Genomic DNA, 23,691 nt, shown 5'->3' on the forward strand with positions numbered 1-23,691 from the left:
TCAGTGTACGCCGCGTTGCTTAGGGGTGTAACTTCATGTGCATATCTGGTGTAGGAGTAATATATTTTAAGGAAAAAAATGAAAGGTCAAAATGAGAGGAATTATTCTTAATAGTGTATATAAATAAGCAAATTGAAAATCATCCATTATTCATTATACTCTTCCGATGTTTACTACCTCTTTAGTTTTAAATATTCACAGAAATTTTATCCATTTTTTAACTCTTTTAAATATTTTATTGTCAAAATGGTAAAACGGTATTTCGAACGTCAATAGATAGCGCTTATGTTCTCGTGTATATACAGACAACATGCCCGTAAATGAATAAAATGCTGTGTAATACTTCTCGATAAACTATGTAGTAAAAATAATGATTTTTTTTTTGGAAAGTCAATGAAACTAACTTCTGAATTGCGTAAACAAATACAAACCTAAAGACTTCATCATCTTATTTTTTTACATATATTATATCTTTCTGATCGTGTACTGGTGGCAATAATATCGTTCAACCAAGTCACCCATCCTTTTTTCCAAAACATGCTACTATACTCTTAAATACCGATAATACTATTATAATATTAGTTTAAATAAATAATATTACTTTTCCAAAATTTTCTATAATTACGTACCGTTTTACCAAAATTAAACGTATATTTTTAGGGTTGTCGTCCACTTAAAAACATCGTCTGCTGTAACCACACTATTTGATGATGCTGTGATGTTATGGTATCGTTGATACGAGTTGATGCTAAACCTAATAGTGCGCTATTCTAACTTTGACCACTATTTTCAATTATTGGAATCTCTAAGGAAATGATAAACATATTTTCCTTTAGTAATCTTGTCGGCTAATGGCTACAAATCATTGCAGAATTGATAATATTTAGGAAAACGTTGAGTGACACGAAAGGCCACTCTCAGAAATAATCATGATTTATTTTGAATAGGTGGTTTAAATGGACCACGGCCCTATATTAATTGCACAAATTAACGATTTATATTTGTAAAATGTATGTGTAAATTAATTAATTATTTATCTTTAATCAAATTAGGTTATTATTGTCATATAACATTGTATTTCTATAATATTTAAGATAAATTATGTCTGTAATGTTTTATATTAATTTACATAAATATAATTAATTTCGTAAAGTTATTTATGATAGTAATGTACAATTTTCGTCTTACAGCACAATCGGTCTTATTTTTGTATACCGCATCCATTTTTCGATCATCGTCACAATATTATTGTGTCGAAGTACTCGCGCTTTACGTGAACGCTGTTTGGAGTTGTCAGCTTGGAATATAGTCTGTTCGGCGAGAATTGATAAATATTATAAACTGTCTTTTAATTTATATGCAAGGTGTCGTGTCGTTGTGTATTGTGGTATATTTTTATCAGGTTATATTCTTATCAATTCTCGGCGAACAGAATTTAGCGAAACTATTTCTGAGTCTGAGTCGCTCAAGTCTTTGATAGCATTCGGTGTCTATTTTGTGCAATATTCAATGTTATCATTAGAGAATTGTGATTTTAAACAGCTAGAGTTATTTACTCGTATAGTTAAATTATTTATCGTAAGATCAATGTTTAGATTATAGTTGAGAGTTTTAAAGTGTATTTATAGACTGTTAATGGTTCGCTTTTAAAATTATTTAGAGGTGATTGCTCACTATACTATTTATGTGGAATAACAAGCTAATGCAAAATTATAAAACTGTTACTGTTTTATCATCTTTAATTTGATATATAGTGTCTTTAGTTTTTTTTTTCCTGTTTTAAAATATTATATTTTGATGCTGGTTAATTGTATGCTCAATAATATATAAAGTATCAAAACTTTGTAGATTACTTCGTAAAGGACCAAAGACTTGGATCCAAAATCTTATTTAATCTATAAATAATAAAATGCATACTTAAATTTTGTTATATTAATATAATCGGATTTTGATATTATATTATGTTATGCTATATTTAAAATAATAATTTATCCATAGTTTTTGGACAGTCTGTATTAATGTAAAATTAAATACAATGCTATAATATAGATATCATGAATGCATAGATGGAAATAAGAATAAGCAAATAGAAAATCGCTTCGAAAATAGTTTTTTTTTCACGTAATCAAATTAAAATTCAACTTATATAAAAGTATTTAGCAAAGTACTTTTATATATTAATATTAATTCAATTTTCTTTCAATTACATGCAGCTGATTTATGCCTTATGTACTCGGATGTGTGTAGTGGGCGATGACCTTTAGCATACTATGTTTTGTCTTAACGATGAAATAGATATTGTTTGTTTATTGTGTTTGTATAGGTAATGTTCGTATTTACAATTAAATAAGTGTTGAGAATTAAAATATATTCTGTATTTTATGCGATTCATTATTCTTAAATAAACTATTGAGTTGAATTGTTTGTTTTACTTATTATCTAATTCTAGTTTTAGTATCTTTACCAAATTCTATAAATCTTCATAATTTGCCAACTCAAATTTACTAACGCCCCATGTTAATGTCATTCGACTGCTATAATATCCTTGGCGCACTATACCTATATTATAATAATAATAGTCTTTTATTCAGCCAAAAACTAAGCCTATTACATTAAAAATACATGACACTAATCTAAATACTTATTTGTCTGTGTGTCTTTGGGCAAAGGCCTCCCCTGTTCTTCTCAACTCTTCTTTATTTCCAGATAGTCTTATCCAGGTTCTTACAGCCATTTTCTCTATTTCATCTTCCCATCTTCTAATTTAGTACCCATATCAGCACCTATAAATCATCCAAGATAAAATACCTAATATTTTGGGGCCTAAATGCATTTAGAAAATGAAACAAATGTTTAGATTAAAAAAATATTCTGATGGTATGTACAGGAATACAATTTAAATATCTTTTATTTATTTTTATTAAATGGCATGAGTCTGGAGTGGTAGTGCCATGTTGGGTCCTCACGGACACCAGAAATACCACTCGAAACCGGCGTGAAATAGCGGCTATGCCGCTGTGTTTCGTCCGGTGAGTGGGGTATCCGGATATAGGTCAGCAGAGTGGGACGAGATGCGGTATTTTCTTGGATAAGTTTGAGGCTACAAAATTCAAGTGGTGTTAATGTAAGTCCCCAAACTGTGCGAAATCGACTGCATGAGTACGGCCTACGAGCTCGACGCCCAACTAGGTGCCCACTGATACATCACGGGAATCGCGCTCGTCGAAATGAATGGTGTAAAGAACGCAGAACATGGACCCAGGAACAATGGGATAAAATTATGTTTTCCGATTAGTCGCGATTCGGGTTTAGGCCTGATACAAGAAGGGTGCGAGTGTACCATCGGCCCGGAAATACTGAAAGGCTCTGGTGCATTCAGGAAGTTCATCCATACAGCGGCTCAACAGTTATGGTATGGGCGGGTATTATGAAAATCAGGCGAACTGAGCTCGTTTTTGTAAATGGAAACATGAACGCTGAAAATTACGTTGAGGATATTCTCAGACCTTATGTCCATCCATTTGCACAGACCTTTAGCTCCGATTTTACGTTAATGCATGACAATGCGTGTTCACATACAGCTCGGCGAACCAGTCAATACTTGGCAATGGAGAATATCCGGGTATTGCCCTGGCCTGCACAATGGCCAGACCTCAACTCCATCGAGCACGCATGGCACATGCTCCAGAGACATGTTTTGAAGGACTTGGACGGAGTTGCTGTGAAGGATTTGCTACAATTCCATTGGGAGCGGATACCGCAAGATGACATAAACAGTCTCATTAATTCAATGAATAATCGTTGCCGACAAATTCTTAATAGCAGAGGAGGCCATACTCTGTTTTAAATTATCCTATTCTTTCACAATAAATTTATTTTCTTTAGAAATTTCATTTTGTTAAAAAAAGTTGTTGTTTAGTTGCTTATATACCTTAGTTTCTGCAGTATATTCTGTTATTAAAAGAACTTATAAAGAACACAGCTCTTATTTTTACATCATAGGACCCTAAAAATATTATTTTAAAAATAAAATACAACGTTATAATGTGAAAAACCATTCTTAAATTTAAATTAGTACATGTTGCTTAAACTTTTTTGATGTGTGTATTACAGTATATTATTGGTATACCAATCCCATGTGTAATAGAGGTGGATTAACAATGTTCTATCCAGATTACATCAAAAACCATCCGTTAAGATATCATTTTCACAATCTGAATGTGATATTCACAGAAGCAAAGAACATATTGAGATTTTACTACAAATATTCAAAAATTTGCAAAAATCCCGACGTAATTCATTCCTGCGCTAGGGCACTCGCTTCAGCGTACTCCTCCATCTTGAGGTCCCTATTTTGATTAACATTCGAGCTCATCGTAGATTTGCAGCAGGTAATCTTTAGTACGGTTCCAACTTTGTGTTGTTCTGGTGGCAATAGCCTCCATAATCACGGTCAAATTTGCCGCTACAGCGCCGATGCCGCCTTGAATGACGTCATTAATAGTTTTTTGATACCGTAATCGTACCAGCAATGATAGAGACAAAAGGTTTTGACGATGGTAACAGGCCTGATGGTTTGACACAGACGGATTACCATATATATCAAAAATGGTCCATGCGTCATGCTCGTGAACGGGCGCTAATAGTGGTGGCTGGATGATCTTGTTACCGGTAAGTATGCTTTGTTTTTAAAATTAAAGTTGTTGTATTTTTTTATTATGGGTAATAAAATACTGTACATTCGCACATGGCGTGATCTATACAAATAAAATGAAACAGATACACACATGGCCATATTTTCTCTGGACCTCGCTGGAAAGTGAAGTCCCCCTCCGTTCCCCTTTCACTCGCTCGCTCTCGCCCTGTTGCGTCAGTACGGATTGCAGTTTCATTACCGTTAGGTACATGTCGTGATATTTTTGTGCTATCACTGCTTTTTTTTAAGTATCTATTGTTACGTTTTATTGATTTTGTTGTTAATAGTTCCATAGTTTCTGTTCTATGTCGCTATAATAGTTCTAATAATATAGAGAAATGAATACTTTTTGTACTTAACCCAGATTCATTCATTGTTTTTCGTCATTTTTATAATAATAATCAGCATCACATCACAACACCTTTACATGAATCTATAACACTGAAAAAATAAATCGTTGATTATTTATTCATAATAAAATCCTAGTGATGCTTGTTTTGCACACCCTAACAAAGCGACGATGTGACGTCATCGACGTCAGGTCTAGAGATAACATAACCGGGTAGTAGTGTACACCAATCTTAAGCTTTGCCTAAAGGCAAAAAAGGCAAACATAATTGTCAAAATACATCATAATTAAGACAGTTTCGAAACAAGCTATACGCGCCCTTAAGGTCTGCTGCCTCTTTTGAAAACATCATTGACAGAAGCGCAATTAAAGCGATTACTTGGATTTAGTTAATACCTTGTTCTAAATAACCATTGCGTTACAATTTATGTAGTAGTATTCCGTTCGTTCATCTCCTAATTGAGGCCAAACTTCCTTTCGTAATCTTGCAATTAATATTCTAAGCGTTGACTTAGTTATGCAAGTTACTCATTCTAAGTTAAGGTTTCTTTCCAAAAAGGGTTGCGCATTTTCTATGTAGGTACATATACTCTAAGATTCGTTCCTTAACAGACATTGAAACTGCAAGATTGGTTTATTTTCGTTACTTTCACAGCATTATGTTATATGGTATATTATTATGGGGTAATGCTACTGATATTGATTCTATTTTCGTGCTGCAGAAAAGAGCTGTTCGGGCAATTTATGGTATGGGACCAAGAGAGTCGCTTAGATCTAAATTTAAAGATTTTAAAATTATGACTGTTTCTAACCAATATATATATGAAAATTTAGTGTATGTTCATAAAAATGGCAATAAATTTCAAAAGGTATATGAAAAACATAATATTAATACTAGAAACAAAAATAAACTGTTAATGCCCACTTCTAGGCATAGTAAACTCGACAAGTCATTCATCGGTAATTGCGTTAGATTTTATAACAAGCTTCCTGAGAACATAATGGAAATGTCTCTCAACAAGTTCCAAGCCTATATTAAACATAAACTTATGGAAAAATCATATTACAATTTAATGGATTATTTAGATGATAAGAAAGCATGGGTATGAATTGCTCTAAAAGATTTGAGCTTTAGTTACCCTCAATTAAATATAATAGTATTTATAATTGTGAATAATTTTTGAAAAATTGATAATTTATACTAAAAGCAAAATGGTCAAATTATGGGTAGAGGTGTTAAGTGAGTGTTGAGTTCCTGTGACAGTTTAGTACAGGCGACATGGGACGGGTCGTCCCCTTCCCTAAAATATGGTTGAGGGAGGCGATGGCTGGCTTGGTGGCGGGATGATCCTGTTGCCGGGCACTCGGTTTCAGATTCTTTAAAGTTATTGTGTATACATATATATGTATGGATATATACATGTTCATTTATTTATAATCGCTTATAAAATGCTCACAGAATACCTTTATTTATTTACGGTGTGTGTATGATGCAGCTACTGTACTCAATAACTTTTGTATTAATTTACATTTATTTTTTTTGACTTACTTGTGTAAGACATTGACTATTTGACGTTTGAGTGTGTTTGTGGCATCATTTTACATTTAACAAATTATATTGTAATTGAAATGATCTGTAAATCTTGCTATAAAACAGTGGCAGTGAGTTTCTTGCTACTTCTCATTAGCTCAACCCTTTACGAAGTAGCGGTAGATTCAATAAGATTTTTTTTTTTGACATTCATAAGTGTCATTTTCGTGACCTACTTGAATAAACTGATTTTGATTTGATTTGATTTGATTTACTACTATTTCTCATGTTTCTGTATGAATATGGAGAAATTATCAGTATTGTAATTTTTTAAGTACATTTTCTCTATATTAATAAATATATACATTTAATTGCGTAACTCTTTGTCTATAAGAAAGAACAGCAAAAGTTATTTCAAAACTTTTCTTAAGCGTCTATTAAAAATTTAAGGGTGGGTGACTAAGCATGTATCTCGTATTTCTACTATGTATTTAATTATCTACTAACTAGATTCTACCTACATGAAATTATCATTAAAGTAGGCTTCTATTAAAAGTAAACTAAGGTTTTTAACATATAATAATAAAGCAAATTATTTTTGTTTTAATAAAACATATTGTCATATTTTTCTGTACTATGATAGTACGTTGTACTATTTGCTTTTGGTTAGAAATTGTTACAGCGAACATTGAAAAAACACCTAAATTTTCTTATTTATCAAGTTAGTAATACATTTTTGTTTCGTGCAAACTACAGATTTTCTCTAAAAAAAAATTAGGTTTGCACATTTATTTGTTCACGGTATCTAAAATATTATAAAGGACCTCAAGACTTTTGAAGAATTGGGTATGTTCTATTAATGTAATATCATATAAAATAGTAGTATTTAGAATTAAAGTATTCGATTGTGTATAAGGCGTTTGCATAAGATAAACAGTGCTTTTGGAGATAAAAGTTCAAATATACTTGAATAATATTATGTGATAATTTGGTAGAAAACAATTTTTTTATAAATATCTTTCATTTCGACGACTTGTATAGCCGAGTGGTTAGCAATCCTACCTACTAAGCTTTAGCCTCCCGGGTTCGAATCCCGGTAGGTGCAAGCATAAATATGATGAATATGGATGTTTGTTTCCGAGTCATGGATGTTTAAATGTATTTATGTATGTTTATATGTATGTTTATATGAATTTATGTATGTTTATGTGTATGTTTATATGAATTTATGTATGTTTAAGTTAGTATGTTGTATTAAATATATCATTGTCTTATAACCCATAACACAGCCTATATGTGCTTAACTTGGGGCAAGATAATTTGTGTAAAAAGTGTGTCAATATTATTATTATTATTTCATCATTGAGGCTACGTGTATTCAAGCATCATAAGGTTCATGATAATAATTTGATTTATTTCTTACTTCATTGTCGGAGTTATTTTTTGCCTATATTTTCTAACTTGGTTAAATTTTTATCACCAACTTAATAAGTTTAAGAAAAAATAGCTTTCTTTTTTACTTCATACCCAATGACATTAACTGAAACGAAGTATTTCATAAAATTCGATACACAAATAAAATTTGAAAACAAAATTAAGTAAACAAACCTCTCGCGTTCCGTGCGAGTTCTCTTACAACTGAGCTAACCGTTCGAGTGACGTAAGCATACAAGATTTTATGACGACATAAAATCTTGTATGCTTTGTTCAACTCTCAGGTTCTAATCCCAGAAGTGTTAATCACTTTAAAAACAATGCAAATTGTTTATAAAATTCGATACCGACTGGTAAGAGCGTAAGGGATCTCGACTTTATGGCTCACAACCTAAGAACGATAATAAGGGTTATATTTCACTGGCACACCATGGTGCCGCAACCAGTCGCAGCTACCAACAAAATATATACAGCTCTATAAAGAGTTACTCACCTAGTGTCCGTTTTGTTGCACAAAAAATTTGGTGGCGTGACCAGCTCGGGCTTATTAAGTAAAAAGATATTGAATTAAAGAGATTAAAAGAATAAATGTTAATTTATCTGAAAAAATAATAATTTTCAATTAACTCCTTCTTTTTCTTTTTCAATTCATAAAAATATGCAATTTTTCATCAATGTTTTCCTATGACGTCATCATGAGAAATTATCGCTCGTAAGAGGACAATAAAACACCAGCTCATCTAATCATAAGGTTTCTGCAGAGGAATCAAATTTAAATTATTTTATTCAAAATAGGAGATTAGGTCACTTTTTTAAAGTCAATAACTACCACCCATTTAAAAAAATATGTCTCAGATCTGAGAAGAACGGGCGCTGGAAACTCAGCGAGCTTCTTTTTTTAAATGTCTTATCGTACAATGAAATGTATTATTTAATAGCCTAAGGGCGGTCGCTCCATTTCCAATCTGTGGTAAAATTAAGAAAGTCATTTAAGTTATAGTAAACTTACGTTATGTTTTAGTATTCTTTGCCATACAAAGATTTTTTAAGAATTCTTTTGAATCTCGTAATAGTAATACGTTTGTTTTGAACATTTTCTGGGATCTTAAAATCTGGAATCTTCTCTCTTTCATCTGGAATCACAAAATCATTCCCAACTGTGAGAGTATTATAGTTTTGTTGATGAAATCTTTGAAGTTCGTTTCAAAATTTGGCTGAAGTACTGATATTTGTTACAACATTCGTACACAGATCAAATAGAATTTTGCAATATATTTACGTAAAATTAAAGTGTCATAAACCTATTTGCAAATAAACGTGTACCCAAAACTGTTTTGTATACAACTATGGAAATCTTAAGCAAAACATGTTTTATATTATGCATTCAATAAACAAATCTTCATGTTACAAAGTACCTACTGGCAAGTACTAAGTGCAGTAAATGTTCCCGTGCCACTAAATAAATTAAAAATTTTAAAGTAAAGTGTTCCAAATTTTAAAATTTAATTTAAGAATATTGTGCTAAAAATAAATAAGAAAGGTGTTTCTGTAAATTTAATGAATTGATTTTGGTGTAAAATTGCTTTAATTGTTTTTTCGTGACAAATTTTTTACTGTAATAGCACAGAAGACAATTTTTTCTCAATATAGTGACACTTCTTCACGAATGTTGTACTTAATGTTATGCCGGAACGGTTTGGTGTTAGTCGTTCTACTTCTGTTCTACTATTCAGAGGACCTGGACTAGATTCAAATTTCAAATTCAAATATTTTTATTCAAAATAGGATTCAAAATCACTTATTGAACGTCAAAAACTACCACCCATTCAAAAAAGACTGCCTCAGACCTGAAAATATAGGGCGCAAGAAACTCAGAAGGCTTTTTTTTATATAAAAATATGGCTCCATTCCCAGTCTGTGGTGTAATTAAGAAAATCGTTGCTATAGTAAACTTTCCCACACAAATGTTTTTTAACAATTCTTTTAAATTTCGTAACACGGAAGAGGAAGGGTCCAAAAACCTTCCTCTTCCTAATTTAGTTGAGTCCCTTGTGGTACCCCCATACCGAGAGGAGTCCCAGGAGATCTCCTGCCATTCACATCGACCCTCTGAATCCTATTATTTAAATATGAGATCTAGGTTTCAAGAAATAGTTTTTTTGAAAAGAAAACGGGACCAGGAAGAAAACGATGTATTGAGCCCAGGGACGATTGATATATAATTCTGTACCGAGCTTTAGTCTACCTAAAATAACATCAAAAACAATCTTGAAGATATTAGAAATGTCAGTGTTAGCGTATGGACTATCAAGAAGAGACTTCTAGAAGTTGATAATCGCAGTGGACTGTGGAAGACCCTAGCTGGTTCTAAATTTCTTCTTGGGCACCGTACTGCAAGGTTAACCTTTTCCCAAATTTGTGCGAAGTGGACAGATGTAGAACGGAATAGGGACGGAACTGGAAGATACGCAATTATTAATGGCGTAAATGTATGCAGCAGTAACCCATGAAAACAGCTTAAATATAATTTTGTAATACTCAACGTAAAGTCTTCGTAAAACATTAAATAAATATTTTTGTAATTGCCGCTGGTTGCCGCAGGGATGGAACCATATCGTACTAACATATGGGTGACGTGTTTATTAGAAATCATTCATTCAATCATTCGTTCAAAGAAATCATTTTTGGAAGAAGAGGAACAACGAGATTACGGGTCACGGTATACGCACTTTTATGAAGGTACCCATGTCGTATCGTCCTGGAAACTATCATATCGTTCATCTCGATGTGCGAAGTAAATCTAAAATGCGGTTTTCAATGGACTTTTCGCCACGTAAAACCAAACTGGAATGAGATTGTTTGCATTGTGCTGCCATATATCTTAAAAAAAACACAAGGTCAGCAAAGCTCCTGTGATTGGATTTGGTGATGCAAGAGAGTGTAGGCATCGGTGGTCATTCATACCACCGGGCGACCTGTACGCTCGTTCTCCTCTTCAATTTCAATTCAATTCAATTGAATTTATTTATTAAAAGATTATTAAATTACAAAATAAGAATAATAATACAAGTCTTACTTAAAAGCTAGTTAACACTGTGCCTGAACTAGGTAATCCTGTGTTTCAGGCGTAATGAGCTTATATTAAAACTCAGAAATCACAAAAAAGAAAAACTTAATAATGTAAAAAAGTATAAATTAATCTACGGGTTATGTATATAAGTAAACAATGTCTTCAATGTAATGAATATTAACTTTATTTTTAAATATTTATAATATATTTATAAATTTAAAATAGGTCCTAGTTTTGCATCTCCTCAGTAGGTAACTTATTCAATGGCAGTCTGTACAGGCAGCAGTCAGGTGTGATGAACATAAAAAGTTGATTGTTATCATAAAAAGGTTTGTAGTCAAATAAAACAAAGTAGATAGAAATTTTGTATTTTTTATTGAATATCTTTTCTATTAAAATATCACAAACTTCATAGGCAGTATTCAAATAAAAATCGAATTCTAAAAAAAAATAAAATTCAATTCAAGTCGACAATTGAATTCCGATACAGATTTGAAAGAACGGGATGCAGGAAGTCGCGTTCGCAATACCAACAATGCTTAATAGTAGAAAGTTGTCACAGTATAAAACCTTTTTGAAAGCAACCTTTGTGCATTGTTCGGTTGACAATAAAAAAAGATAAATGGATGTCAAACTTTCCGCTCGATACACAGATTATAAATTAAAAATGGAACGTTTTTGAATTGTTCTAATATCTTTCCCGCTCGTTTTTGTATTGATGCTGTCATGGCGCTTAAAAATTAAATTTTAATTTCTAATTTTGTAATAAATTAGGCTTCCTTCTTGTCTTCCTTTTTCTCATCTTCTGGTGGTGGAGTTGGGAGTTCTGGGTACTCTAACTTGACTCCAGCCTCACAGGTGAAGATTGGACAACAGCCGGGGAAGGGTGCAGTTTTGTTTGTTTTCTCTGTAACAAGAGACACACATATTTAATGAGTCAAAGTGACAAGCACAGAGGAACTCAGGAATATGACAATAAAGTAAAAATGATATAATTTATTGAAGCTTAATTATCAGCTTAATAAAAAATAAATAAATTATACAAAACAATCATAATGTATCTCTCATCTTTAACGTAGTATTTGTAAGGAAAGTTTTCGTTCGATCGTTTTTTTCTTTGTCTTACTTTGTTCATCCGACCACACGGCAAGGTCTTTTCAGTTATGAGGTTCATATACAGCCTGTGACAATCACAAATAATACAGCTTTCTATTGGTAGCAGAATTTTCAATATCGGTTCAGTGGATTCAGAGATTACCCCCTACAACTTCACAATCTTTACCTCTTTATAATATTAGTACATATGCCATATGTGAGATAGTTTAACGTCTATCATTCATTTTTTTTAATAAAAGTTTTTTGGAAATATATTGAATTGTGCGTTAGTTTTCGGAAAATCTATAATTATCCAAATTTTTGAGTTATCTTGATAGGAGTTAACATTATTATGCCTCGTATATAGGCGAAACTTGTGTCGAATTGAGTAAAGACAAAAATCTTAGAGGAATTTACACTGAAGATTACTCAAAAATTTGGATAAAGGAACCTTATTCACTTTGTATAATTAAAGAAAAAAATAAATAACGTACCGGTATCAAGCTTGCACTTGGGGTTAGCGATTGGGAGTGGTCCACAATCTTCCACCAGCTCTAGGAGCCTTGGGGGCTCGTCTTCACTGATGACACAGCTGCTCTTGCCGCAGAACGGAGCGAGGTCCCAGGAGTTACCAGGTTCTACTGTGGCACAGCGGGTAGAGGCGAAACACATGCCCGGGAAGTCTGGAAAGAAACATAATATAATGAATATTGTTTGGACATATTTATTAATTTATAAAATAGGTTAACAACGTTGTATACAATAATAATCCTTATTCTAGAGCACATTCCTAAGTATCTATGATAGAAATTGTATACCTCACAGGCTAAGTCAACAAACATATTCTATATATACATATTATATATAATGAAAATTGTCTTTGTTTGAACCTCTTTCACGCCTAAACCACTGTCGTATCGATATGAAACTACCACCATTTGATGCGAAATTTATTCTAGATGGTTTATAGCTACTTATTTTATTACTGTATTTGTAATAAGAATAAAAGAATAAAATTTCATTTATTTCCTTTTAAAATTCGCCCAGCGGCTAGTGAATACATAAAGAAGATTTGAAAAACGCAACAATATATTCTATGCAAGAAGTAATTTAATAAAATTATATCACTAAAACATATTACAAAAATCACAAAAATTAAAACAACTAAATGTAATAATTAATTAAAATAAAATATGAATATCCTATATTTGTCCCCTCTGCCTTAAAAAAAGATTTTGAATCTTATTAAGTCTCAATATTATCCAAGTACATAAACACCTTAAATAATTTATACGTCTAGATAGATTGTGACAGCTGTTAACACGTCGAAAAAATGCCGGCGAACTGTTAACCTCTATTATCAGTAACGCACGTGCATTTAAACAAAGTGACCTAACAAATCGCGACTTTAAGATATAGCTGTCATGCCCAATAAAGGTATAAACCTGGCCTGATGTTATGCATTGCCTTACAGCAATAGGCTCTATCTAGAAGTATAAATTATCTAAGATAAACCCTTATAAGATACGACCATAGTGCAAGCGACTATCACCCACAGAATTAAGATATATGTCACATATACTTGTATAAATTCCTAACAAGCGATATAAATATCGTAGCAACAATATAAATTGTCTTTTCATCTCAGTACAGTGAATTGTAAACAATATGACATTTATATGAACTTAACTCGTCGGCCGTGATCTAGATTTTGAGTTAAGACTTAGGTGATTTGTGAACGTCCTAGCTTTAAGTTACATTTTAAGTTACATTACTCAGTATGGTAGACAGCCCTGAGGTCATTTTTATTTCATAATTGGATTTGTATAAGTAAATGGATTTAACTGTTAGCTGTTACCCGCGACTTGGCTTTCCAATGCTAAAACATACATTTATATATATTTATATAAATTTATATATATATATACACTCATATATATCTCAGCGTTAAGGCAGCATTCGTAAGAAACCTTTTCATTTAACCGTTTTATCTATGATTTATTTAGCAAATTCGGATGCTACCACGAAAAAGTCTTTTCATTTTCCAGGTATAGCCTTTGACACACAAATAATGTGGCTTTGTATTGGTACCAGAATTTTTTAAATTAAAGGGAAGAAATATATTTATTATTTACTATATATATACGGATGAGTTCACTACATATCCACCGGAAGACGTCCACTGCTGGACAAAGGCCTCTCCCAAAGATCTCCACAACGATTGGTTCTGCGCTGCCCACATCCAACGTATTTTGGCGATCTTGACCAGATTCATCAGTCCATCTTGTCAGCCGACCAACACTACATCTTCCGGTACGTAATCTCCATTCGAGGACTTGATTGCCCCAACGGCCATCTGCCTCTGGCCCTGTCCAGTGCCTCATAGAGCCAACTACCTACTCATTATATGGTCTAATTCTAGCTAATGTTATTTTATGTGGTCATAAGTTCATGTTACGGATAATTAACTTTTGGAACCAGGTCAACAGATAAAATAATTATTCAAAAATGATATTCCAAATGTTTTATTGTTAACGGTGAATTTTGTTTAACTGAGTTATTATTATATGTAATTACTGCTTAACGCTCCCTACATTTATCATCATGAAGCCTATATTAATAAATTGATAGAGGTTTTCGTTTGTATGTGGAAAACTAAAAATCTACTGAAAATTTTGTAATTTGCCTATATGTATAGGGACGTGACTAGTTTAATGTGAATTCTGTTCAGAATATTAGTTAAGAAGGACCTTGAGCGATATTGCAGTCGGAAGGGGAAAGAAGAAATCTACCATCGAGTATAATATGAACGTGAAAAATATTCATTAGTGATACCGGACTCAGTCTATGTCTAAAAAAATCAATAACTCCGCGTTTTCGTTTGCATTCATTCCATATCGCACATCCATGGGGGATTAAATGTATACATCCTTTTTTGTACCCCTGAGAACGGGTGTAACAATTTTCATGATTAGGTAATCATGAAATTTTTTTATTTTCTATATAACCCATAAGGTTCAGTAGTTAATACGTGTAAGCTTAGACTTCCTTCGGGACTTCTTAAAAAAATCAGGATAAAGTGTATATTATGTCCTTTTCTGCGTTCCCCTTTTGTTCAGCCTAAGCTTACACGCTCTAACTATGACCCAACCCAAATACGTATTTATAAAATTAGTTAGCATATTAATTTTACAATCCGGAATATAATACCCAGACATGGAAAAATACTGTCAGACATAATATTAATACCTGTTTCAATCTAGTTGGCTAAACCTGAATACACGCGGTAGAGCATTTACTAGTGAAAGTGACCAATCTAGATGCTAAGTTAAAAGTAGGGCGAGCACTCTTCAATACTATTTCATAATACGTTACTTAACATTAATGCTTCTAGAAAGTTTCAATGGACAACGTCCAATTTTTCTATTTCGATAAACTGTCAATCTCTACACGCGAAGTATATTAATTACATAATATTTTGCGTAGTATTCAGTCAATTAGAAGCGCATAATTACCGCATAAAAAGTGTTTAGCAGCCCTGGCGAATGAAATTTGAGAGTGAAATTGCATTCTGTGCTCTAGTTACTGTAACAAAATGCTTTGTTTGTTAAGAGATAGGCACTGTGAACAACAATAGTATGAAATTCGAATATGGAGTTCGGATGCAATTTAAAGCGAGAGTTTGTACAATTAGTATCACATTTATATCGCATTATACTTTAAAATAAAAAACAAGGCATACTCGTTACGGTGCGTTCCGAAACCATTTATCATAATTTGGTGAGATTTTTATTTAGTGTTTTGGGCACGCGAGCAAAATTGTTTTCTTTCGCAACTCAAATTAATGAAATGCAACTAAACTTTTTTTTATATAAAAGAAGAGCAGTTAATTATGTTATTAGCGCGTGCAATGCGTGACGCGATTTAACGAAGCGTTGGGACGCATTTTGACAGTGATTAACGATTTTTGACACTTACGCCCAAGTGTATTGTGATATGCTTTGGTATCACATACTATAGCCATCTATAGTTTGTAAGCATACTGATGTTAATTGATTTGCATTTTTAGAAGTGTTAACTATACATTACCGGACTTTAAGATGCGAATATGTTCATCAAATGTTATGAGAAATGCTGGGTTCTAGTGATAAGTTTATGTTTCTTGATGGTCGGAATCACAAGTTATTCAGGTTCAAACATTTTCCATAAAGTGTTAACTACCATTGCATATGCTTAACTAGGCATGCATGCATCAAAGTCTATCTAGCTGTGTCTGAAGCTAACATCAATGGAGCGTACTTACCATTTGCTCAGACTTTATTTACGGATATTGTGGATATATGATTATCTAAGGGAGAAATAATTGTGTAACTGGTATACCCCGTAACCGCACACACACTAGCATAAAGGTGCTTCACTTGCTAATATCACGACGCGGAGTCCTTCTTTTTTTACTAGTCCGTGCATAAACTTTGCTAAGTGTGATAAAACGCATTTTTTGCATTGGGCTGTCTTAGCGTGCTTATGCTGTGCTTAACACAGCATAATTTCAGCTCTCAAATGACTATAAAATCTAAATGAAAGATTATGCCAAGCTTAAACTCAGTTGAGTTTTACGCAAATAAAGTCTGAGCAAAGTCTAAGTTCGCTCTATAGATCTCAGTTCGAGATAAACCATTACAAATAAACTGATATTTTTTTTATATAAAAATGAATACCAGGACCACATATTTTTTTATATTTAATTTTGTAACAATGTCTATTATGTTACTTTATGTTATGTAATTAGTTTTAAGGTAAATATGACTGACATGACGTGTTAAGCAGACAATATAACCATGTGTGATTTTGCTACAGAATTTGCAAAAATTATTATATAATACGCCGGTTCTTGTAACTTGTTTTGCTAATCGTGTTTTCGTGCGATTCAAGTTCAATAATTAATAAGAATAGAATCAATAATTTATTTTAGACGTCGAAATTTGTGATTTGTGAGTCGACTGATAGTCGACATATTTCAATTTTATGTTTTGAAATTTGAATATTAAATTACTTAAGTTTTAATATCTAAGAACTGATAAATGTTGCTTGGCAAAAGGTTTTTTTTTCAAATTCGATTGAAGATCTGTTAAGTTTTTGGCATAGCAACAAACCTAACACTAAAGCTCCGCTGGCTGTCTGTCATTTCATTCACATCACGTTTGTCTGTTAGCTTGCTGTATGTCATAAGCCGTAATAATTAAATGGCAGATTTTTAAAATTAAAAGATTGTTTATTACTTTTGCCGCTTAAAATAACAATATTTAAATATTAAACGAGTATCTCTTACAAAAAAAAATCGATAGTACATTGTTATATCTTGCACCATGAGACCTTTACCTCAATAGCTATCCCTAAATATTCGACTCCTCAATGTTAAATGTAAAAAGAATTTCTACACTCTCTTACTAAGACCGAACCTCAACATTTATTTTTCATTATACCTGTCACTAAATATTAGACATCTGAACGTAAATAAAATCAAAAATATGAAAGTGTTACTTCGTTTGAGGAGTTGTTTGTTAATTTCCGGCATTGCACTTACGTATATCGGAAATTCGTTCCAATATTTTATGTCGCCATCTTAGTTTGTAAACTTCCGGTTATCGTCAGCGGAAATCGCTACATATAATGTAGGACAGTTCTTTCATAACTTATTAAAATCTTTGACAGCACAATTATATTTAAAGTACAAGTACATATTATATACTAGCACTAGTACACTTGGAAACAGGAAAAGGCGCTGGTGTGGGACGCGAGTTACGTCGACACTCTGGCTCCTTTTCCTGTCCAAACTACTTCAGTTGGTGCTGGGGCTGCTGCTTCAACTGCCGAAGACAGCAAGCATCGTGAGTCTCAGTGGGTCTTAGATATTTGTTTGGTGTTGAGACAATTAAACCTTGGGATCCAGAGGTGTGGAGAATGTACAAAGTACTACGTGCCTAAATAGGGACTTACAATACTGGAAACCCAAGCGCTGCCAGCTATATATTCTTGATACACTACCTCGTAGGGATAGTTTTAATTTCAGGGTATCATAATATTGTAAATCTAAAAAACAAGCATTGTTTTGTTCTGAGAGTTAAAGTGTAACAAAAAATAACTGTCTTGCGAGGCGTTTTCATAAAATTCATTTCAAAACAAATACAGATCCTTCCAAATACACGAAAAAGACAAATAGAGCAGAGATAAGGACATAAGGATATCTCCTTTACAATAAAAGTGTGTACAAAAAAAATTATAAATTATTTTCATATTCAATTTGCAACTAATAGCATTCAGCCAGTAAACGGAATACATGAACTTATCACATTATCTATTAATAAATTATTATTTAAATAACAAAAAAACCTGACATAATCGAACTACAGTGCATTGACAACTCATCTTAATACGAAAAATTAACTTAACGACAAAATTAATTGTGACTTTCAACTTATTATGTACTGTTTTATTTTTGATTTATAAGTTATACAGCACGAAAATATAGCATTTAATTCATAACAGAAAACTTATATTATTTATTTTTGTTACTGTGACTGAGATCTATACGGCATACTTAGATTTTGCTCAGACTTTACTTATTGACAACTTAGCTGAGTGTGACAAAATGAATCACAGTATCGGAAACAAATCCTATGCAATGCTCAAATTGCATTTAAAAATAAAGAATTATTACCAAGAAATTAGAACGTACATTAAATACATAAAAATCTACACATAGTTATAAGGTGCTCTACTTAATCCAACTTAACTTTCTAGAAAGATCAACGGCACTCAAGGCTTTATGCCAGTCTCCAACGTATGACTCATATCTGTCGTTGCAACACCTCTTACTTAACTCGTAACTAAGGACATCAGGAAGTAATTATATAACTTAGTAAAGCAATAAATGAGATTTCATTATGGGTAGAATGATAATTTATAATCAATAACTTATTGTATGCCTTTAACCTGCTATTGTGGCAGTAATAAATACGATACAATTTGAATACTAATCCACAGTGACTGATTGAAAGCATTTGCATAAAATTCTGACTCGGCTGGCTAAGCTATGGCTTTTTGGCTTAGCCAAGTCTAAGTAAGTAACTTAAGTATTTCTGTTTTGGTGTGATGGGCGCCGTAATCGAATCTTAACATAAATAAATAAATCATAACAAAGAAAAAGCTGTATATATTGAATATTTTTTTAAAGAACACTTACTGTGTTATTATAAATGCCAAATTCAAAAACTACTTTTTAGAATCTTTAACTATTTATTCGTTTGTCTGTATGTTTGTCCGGTCAAAATACAAAAACTATCGAATAGATGTGATTCGCATAAATATTTATAAGAGGTCGGAGCAACATATATGTTTCAAAAGTAATTCTTAGAATTTTGTATGCTTTGTTCAACTCTCAGGTTGTGGCTTCATCTACAGGATCTACTTTACAGTTGACAACCTGCTCAATCCCAGTATTGCACAACACTGGAACGGAACGCCAGAGGTAGTGGGTTCGAGTCCCGCATCGTTCATAAAATTTTGTTTTCAAATTTAATTTGTGTATAATCCTAGAAGTGAGGGTTATCACTTTAAAAACGTAACAAATAATTTTCGGAATTTTTATCCGTTCATTCCTTTGTCAGTATGTATGTCTAAACTAAAACTATTGAATGTATGTAATTTTGCATAAATATTAACAAGACGTCCGGACAACATATCAAACGATTTACATATAAATATATGTAACTGAATTTTTTTGTATATTTATTAATAAGTAGACAAAAAATATATAAATAATAATTTTTATTTAAATATAGATTAGATGTTTATACCCGGCAAACGTTGTTTTGCCATATAAATTGTTTTAAGAGTTAGGCCATTTCTTGGGCATTGCAACATTACTTAGTTTTCTAAAATAAAAGAATTTTTTAAAATAAACCTACCTGCCAAAAGTCCCGTCAAAATTGGTCCAGCTATTTCAAAGATAAGCCCAAACAAACAGACCGACAGACAGACAAAAATTGTAAAAAAAAATATTTTGGTGTATGTACCCTGTATATATATTCATATACATGTAGTAAAAAACGGTTATTTCAATATTACAAACAGACACTCCAATTTTATTTATATGTATAGATTATATAATCTACAGTTAACCATTCACAAAGACGTAGAGTTATTCTTCATTATTTTTCAAAATATAATTAATGTTTGTAACTGCCGGGATTTGAAACCAGAAAGTCAGTGTGCAGGGTCACTAACCATATAAATCAATCATCACCGAATTTTGCAAGAGTTATAACTTTCAAACGTAAGCCAAAAGGTTTAACTCTCAGCAATACCAAAAACATGTTAAACCAGTTGGGTGGGGTTACACCAAAAACAAAACCAGTTTTTAAAAATTACACCCCGGCTGATTTATTAAAATGTCATCTGACCGATTTAAGAGGACATAAACCTGAACGAAACCCACTTTAATTTACAAGCGTGAATCATCAATATATTCGTGAAGATAATTATATCATAAACTTGTCTTTTCTGTTAGGCATTTGCTAGAAACTGTCATAACCATAATGTTAACACTAGGAACAGAAATAAACTTACAATGCCTACTACTCGGCTAAGTCGAGTTAGTACGTATTTTGTGGGGTGTTGTATAAGCTTTTATAACAAGATCTCAGAAAATGTTTAAACAAAATGTATTACAAAATAAAAAAAAGTGGAGTTAATTGAAACAGTACATATTATAATAAATAAAATAATAATATTATTAAGACAGTGAATTTAGGTACTTTCAGTTGTGCAATTAGAACTACTGTCCTACTAAGTACTGTCACTAAACCTATTACTGTAGTAGCAGTATATCTAACTGTATGTACTATGATTGTACGGGGTAGTACTGTCACCAAACCTATTACTGTAGTAGAAGTAGAACTAACCGTATGTACTTTGCTTGTCTGTTACGAAAGTTACGTCTAAGATAGCGTTGTGATTTCTATGTATTAAAGTATTAAATTAAAATATTTTTATTCAATAATGCACTTTAAATCTCTTATTGAACCTCAAACACTACCACCCATTCAAAAGATGAGAAAAACGGAGACTTGTCTGGTCTCTTTTTTTAAATATATAAAATTGAAACAATTAAGATTATGTTCCCTTAACATGAAAGTCATTTATTGTACAGTAACATTTACCAATACAAATATTTTAAATCATTTTTAAACATCTCTTAAATTTCATAAGATATATTCTTTGAATTTTTTCTGGGATCATGAAATCACAGTTAATATAATATACATCGCCCAACACAAGATTTACTAACGTGAACTAACTAAGTAGCACACAAAACTACCATTTTAATTAACCTTACTTAATAGATCGTTTTGAAATACTTACAAGATTTACTATTAAATAAAACTAAGTCAGTCTTGAACTCTTGCTAAATAGCAAATATTCCTTTAAGTCAATACTTCAAGGAATTATTCCCAACCCCGTTATTAAATAAAAAAAGAATATGAACAGGTGATTGTCCCATAACCAAGGTTAAGTAAAAGGATTAATTTATTTTGTAACTATTAAACCGCAAATAATATGACTGAGTGATAATGTAACAGCTTTGATTATTTAAAGTTACATAGCCGATGGACACGTAACGATATGTAAATTTAATCTGTTTTCACTTCTATGACATGCACAAAATGATGCGAAAAATGGCGCACTTTTTGTGTGATCTAATTGTTATATAAAACAATTCTCATATTAGTATATTTACTTCAATAGAACATTGTTATAAGAGCTACCTAAAATATTAATTTTGTTTTCATTTATAAAAAAGTTTAGTTTAACGATAAACAATTATTTTAACCAAACAAACATAAGTGAATTGTTAAGCCAAGGCTACAGAATTTTTGGTTTCTTTTAAATTTTATTTATTAAAGATATTATTATATCTCGTTGTTTGTTATTAGGAATAGGCGCTTAGATTATAGCACTGAAATCAACATGTTATTACATTATAACACTGAAAAAAAAACAATAATAAAAATTACCTCTGAGGACATCAGCAGGAATTAACCGCCTGTAAGTCTTCGGCCTCTCATCGTCAGCTTTCTCTTCAGCGGCAAAAGCCAAAGCAAAAATAGCCAAAACAACTAAGTATTTCATTTTAACACCTTACGAGTGCCACTTAAAATAAAAATGTCAAATTTCGCGCGCTTTTCGACTGACAGCCTCGCGTTGGCACAACTGAGTTGCGCATTAACTTTTTCCTTGGTTTTATGCGTTTGGTCAACGGGCGGGGAGTGAACGTACGGAATGGTCGCACGGTGGGGTATTATTTTTATTTTACCATATCTCAGGGCTGGCTTTGTTGCGAAATTCAGTTTTTTCCATTGTTGTAAATAATCGTTCGCGCATCATATTACGATGAGTTAATTTCGTGTTCTTCCAGTATTTGGTCATGTAGGTCTCTGTAAAGATGTGTTCTAGAACAAAACTTGCTTATGATATAATATCTCTTGATATTTTACTATCTAAACGTACAAGAAGATTATATAAATGTTATTTAATGTTCAAACAGTTACAATCGTAGATTTAAAAGCACAACTAATTACGACAAATTTGAAACTTGGAAACATGTCCATTTGGATAATCTAAAAAGGAACTATCTTGCATAAATAATAATGTAATCACTAGCCAATGGGGTTGTCGTTTGGGCCGTGTGATGACATGTAATTAGCATCGTCTTTGTTCCCATACAATATGAGAGGAATCACAAGCATGCTGTGAAAATGTAAGAATAGAATTCGTACTAAAAAGAATACGCTAAGATAATTTACGTCTCGATAGAGCCTCTTGCTGGTAGACAACCGATGAAAACAGACCAGGTTTATTACTTTAGTGTGCGTGACAAGCTACGTCTTACACTCGCGATTTGTATGTCACCTTGGATTAGTGTGCGTGCATTGCTATTATTACTATTGCATAGGCTTCTTTGCACAGGATGCTGGATAGATTATGGGTACCACAACGGCGGCTATTTCTGCCGTGAAGCAGTAATTTGTAAACATTATTGTGTTTCGGTCTGAAGGGCGCCGTAGCTAGTGAAATTACTGGGCAAATGAGACTTAACATCATATGTATCAAGGTGACGAGCGCAATATTGTTGTGCTGCTCAGAATTTTTGGATTTTTCAAGAATCCTGAGCGGCACTGCATTGTAATGGGCAGGGCGTATTACTATCAGCTGAACGTCCTGCTCGTCTCCTCCCATATTTTCATAAAAAAAATTATCTAAGAGAATACGTCAGTATACTATATAAATTTAAACATATAAATCTGTATATTTTTATCTGTAAAGAGAATAGATAAGTAACTTTTATTGACTTGCATTTTCATCCCTCTCTTCTTTCCATTTCAGTTCAATAGAGAATAGATTTATTTAACATTAACACATATTTCTCCTATGATTATTTAAATATGTTCTAGCTG

General features: G+C 32.3%; 1 protein-coding gene across 1 annotated transcript; it reads right to left on the reverse strand.

The window, feature by feature from the left end:
• Positions 1–11,436: 11,436 nt before the first annotated feature.
• Positions 11,437–22,462, reverse strand: LOC126974746 (uncharacterized). The gene is made up of 3 exons (XM_050822359.1): positions 22,252–22,462; positions 12,670–12,858; positions 11,437–11,987 (listed from the first exon to the last, which is right to left on the reverse strand). The coding sequence occupies exons 1-3, from the start codon at positions 22,364–22,366 to the stop codon at positions 11,851–11,853; spliced, it is 441 nt and encodes a 146-aa protein (XP_050678316.1). The 5' UTR covers positions 22,367–22,462; the 3' UTR covers positions 11,437–11,850.
• Between the last annotated feature and the right edge of the window lie 1,229 nt (positions 22,463–23,691).

Source organism: Leptidea sinapis, chromosome 33 (genome assembly GCF_905404315.1).
Source record: "Leptidea sinapis chromosome 33, ilLepSina1.1, whole genome shotgun sequence".
NCBI lineage: Eukaryota > Metazoa > Arthropoda > Insecta > Lepidoptera > Pieridae > Leptidea > Leptidea sinapis.

Excerpts from the sequence above, each read along its gene's own strand:
- LOC126974746 (XM_050822359.1), bottom strand. The coding sequence starts at position 22,366 with ATGAAATACTTAGTTGTTTTGGCTATTTTTGCTTTGGCTTTTGCCGCT. Across the intron at positions 12,859-22,251 it reads TCCTGCTGATGTCCTCAGAG|ACTTCCCGGGCATGTGTTTC; the intron begins GTAATTTTTATT and ends GTTTCTTTCCAG. Across the intron at positions 11,988-12,669 it reads CAAGTGCAAGCTTGATACCG|AGAAAACAAACAAAACTGCA; the intron begins GTACGTTATTTA and ends CTCTTGTTACAG.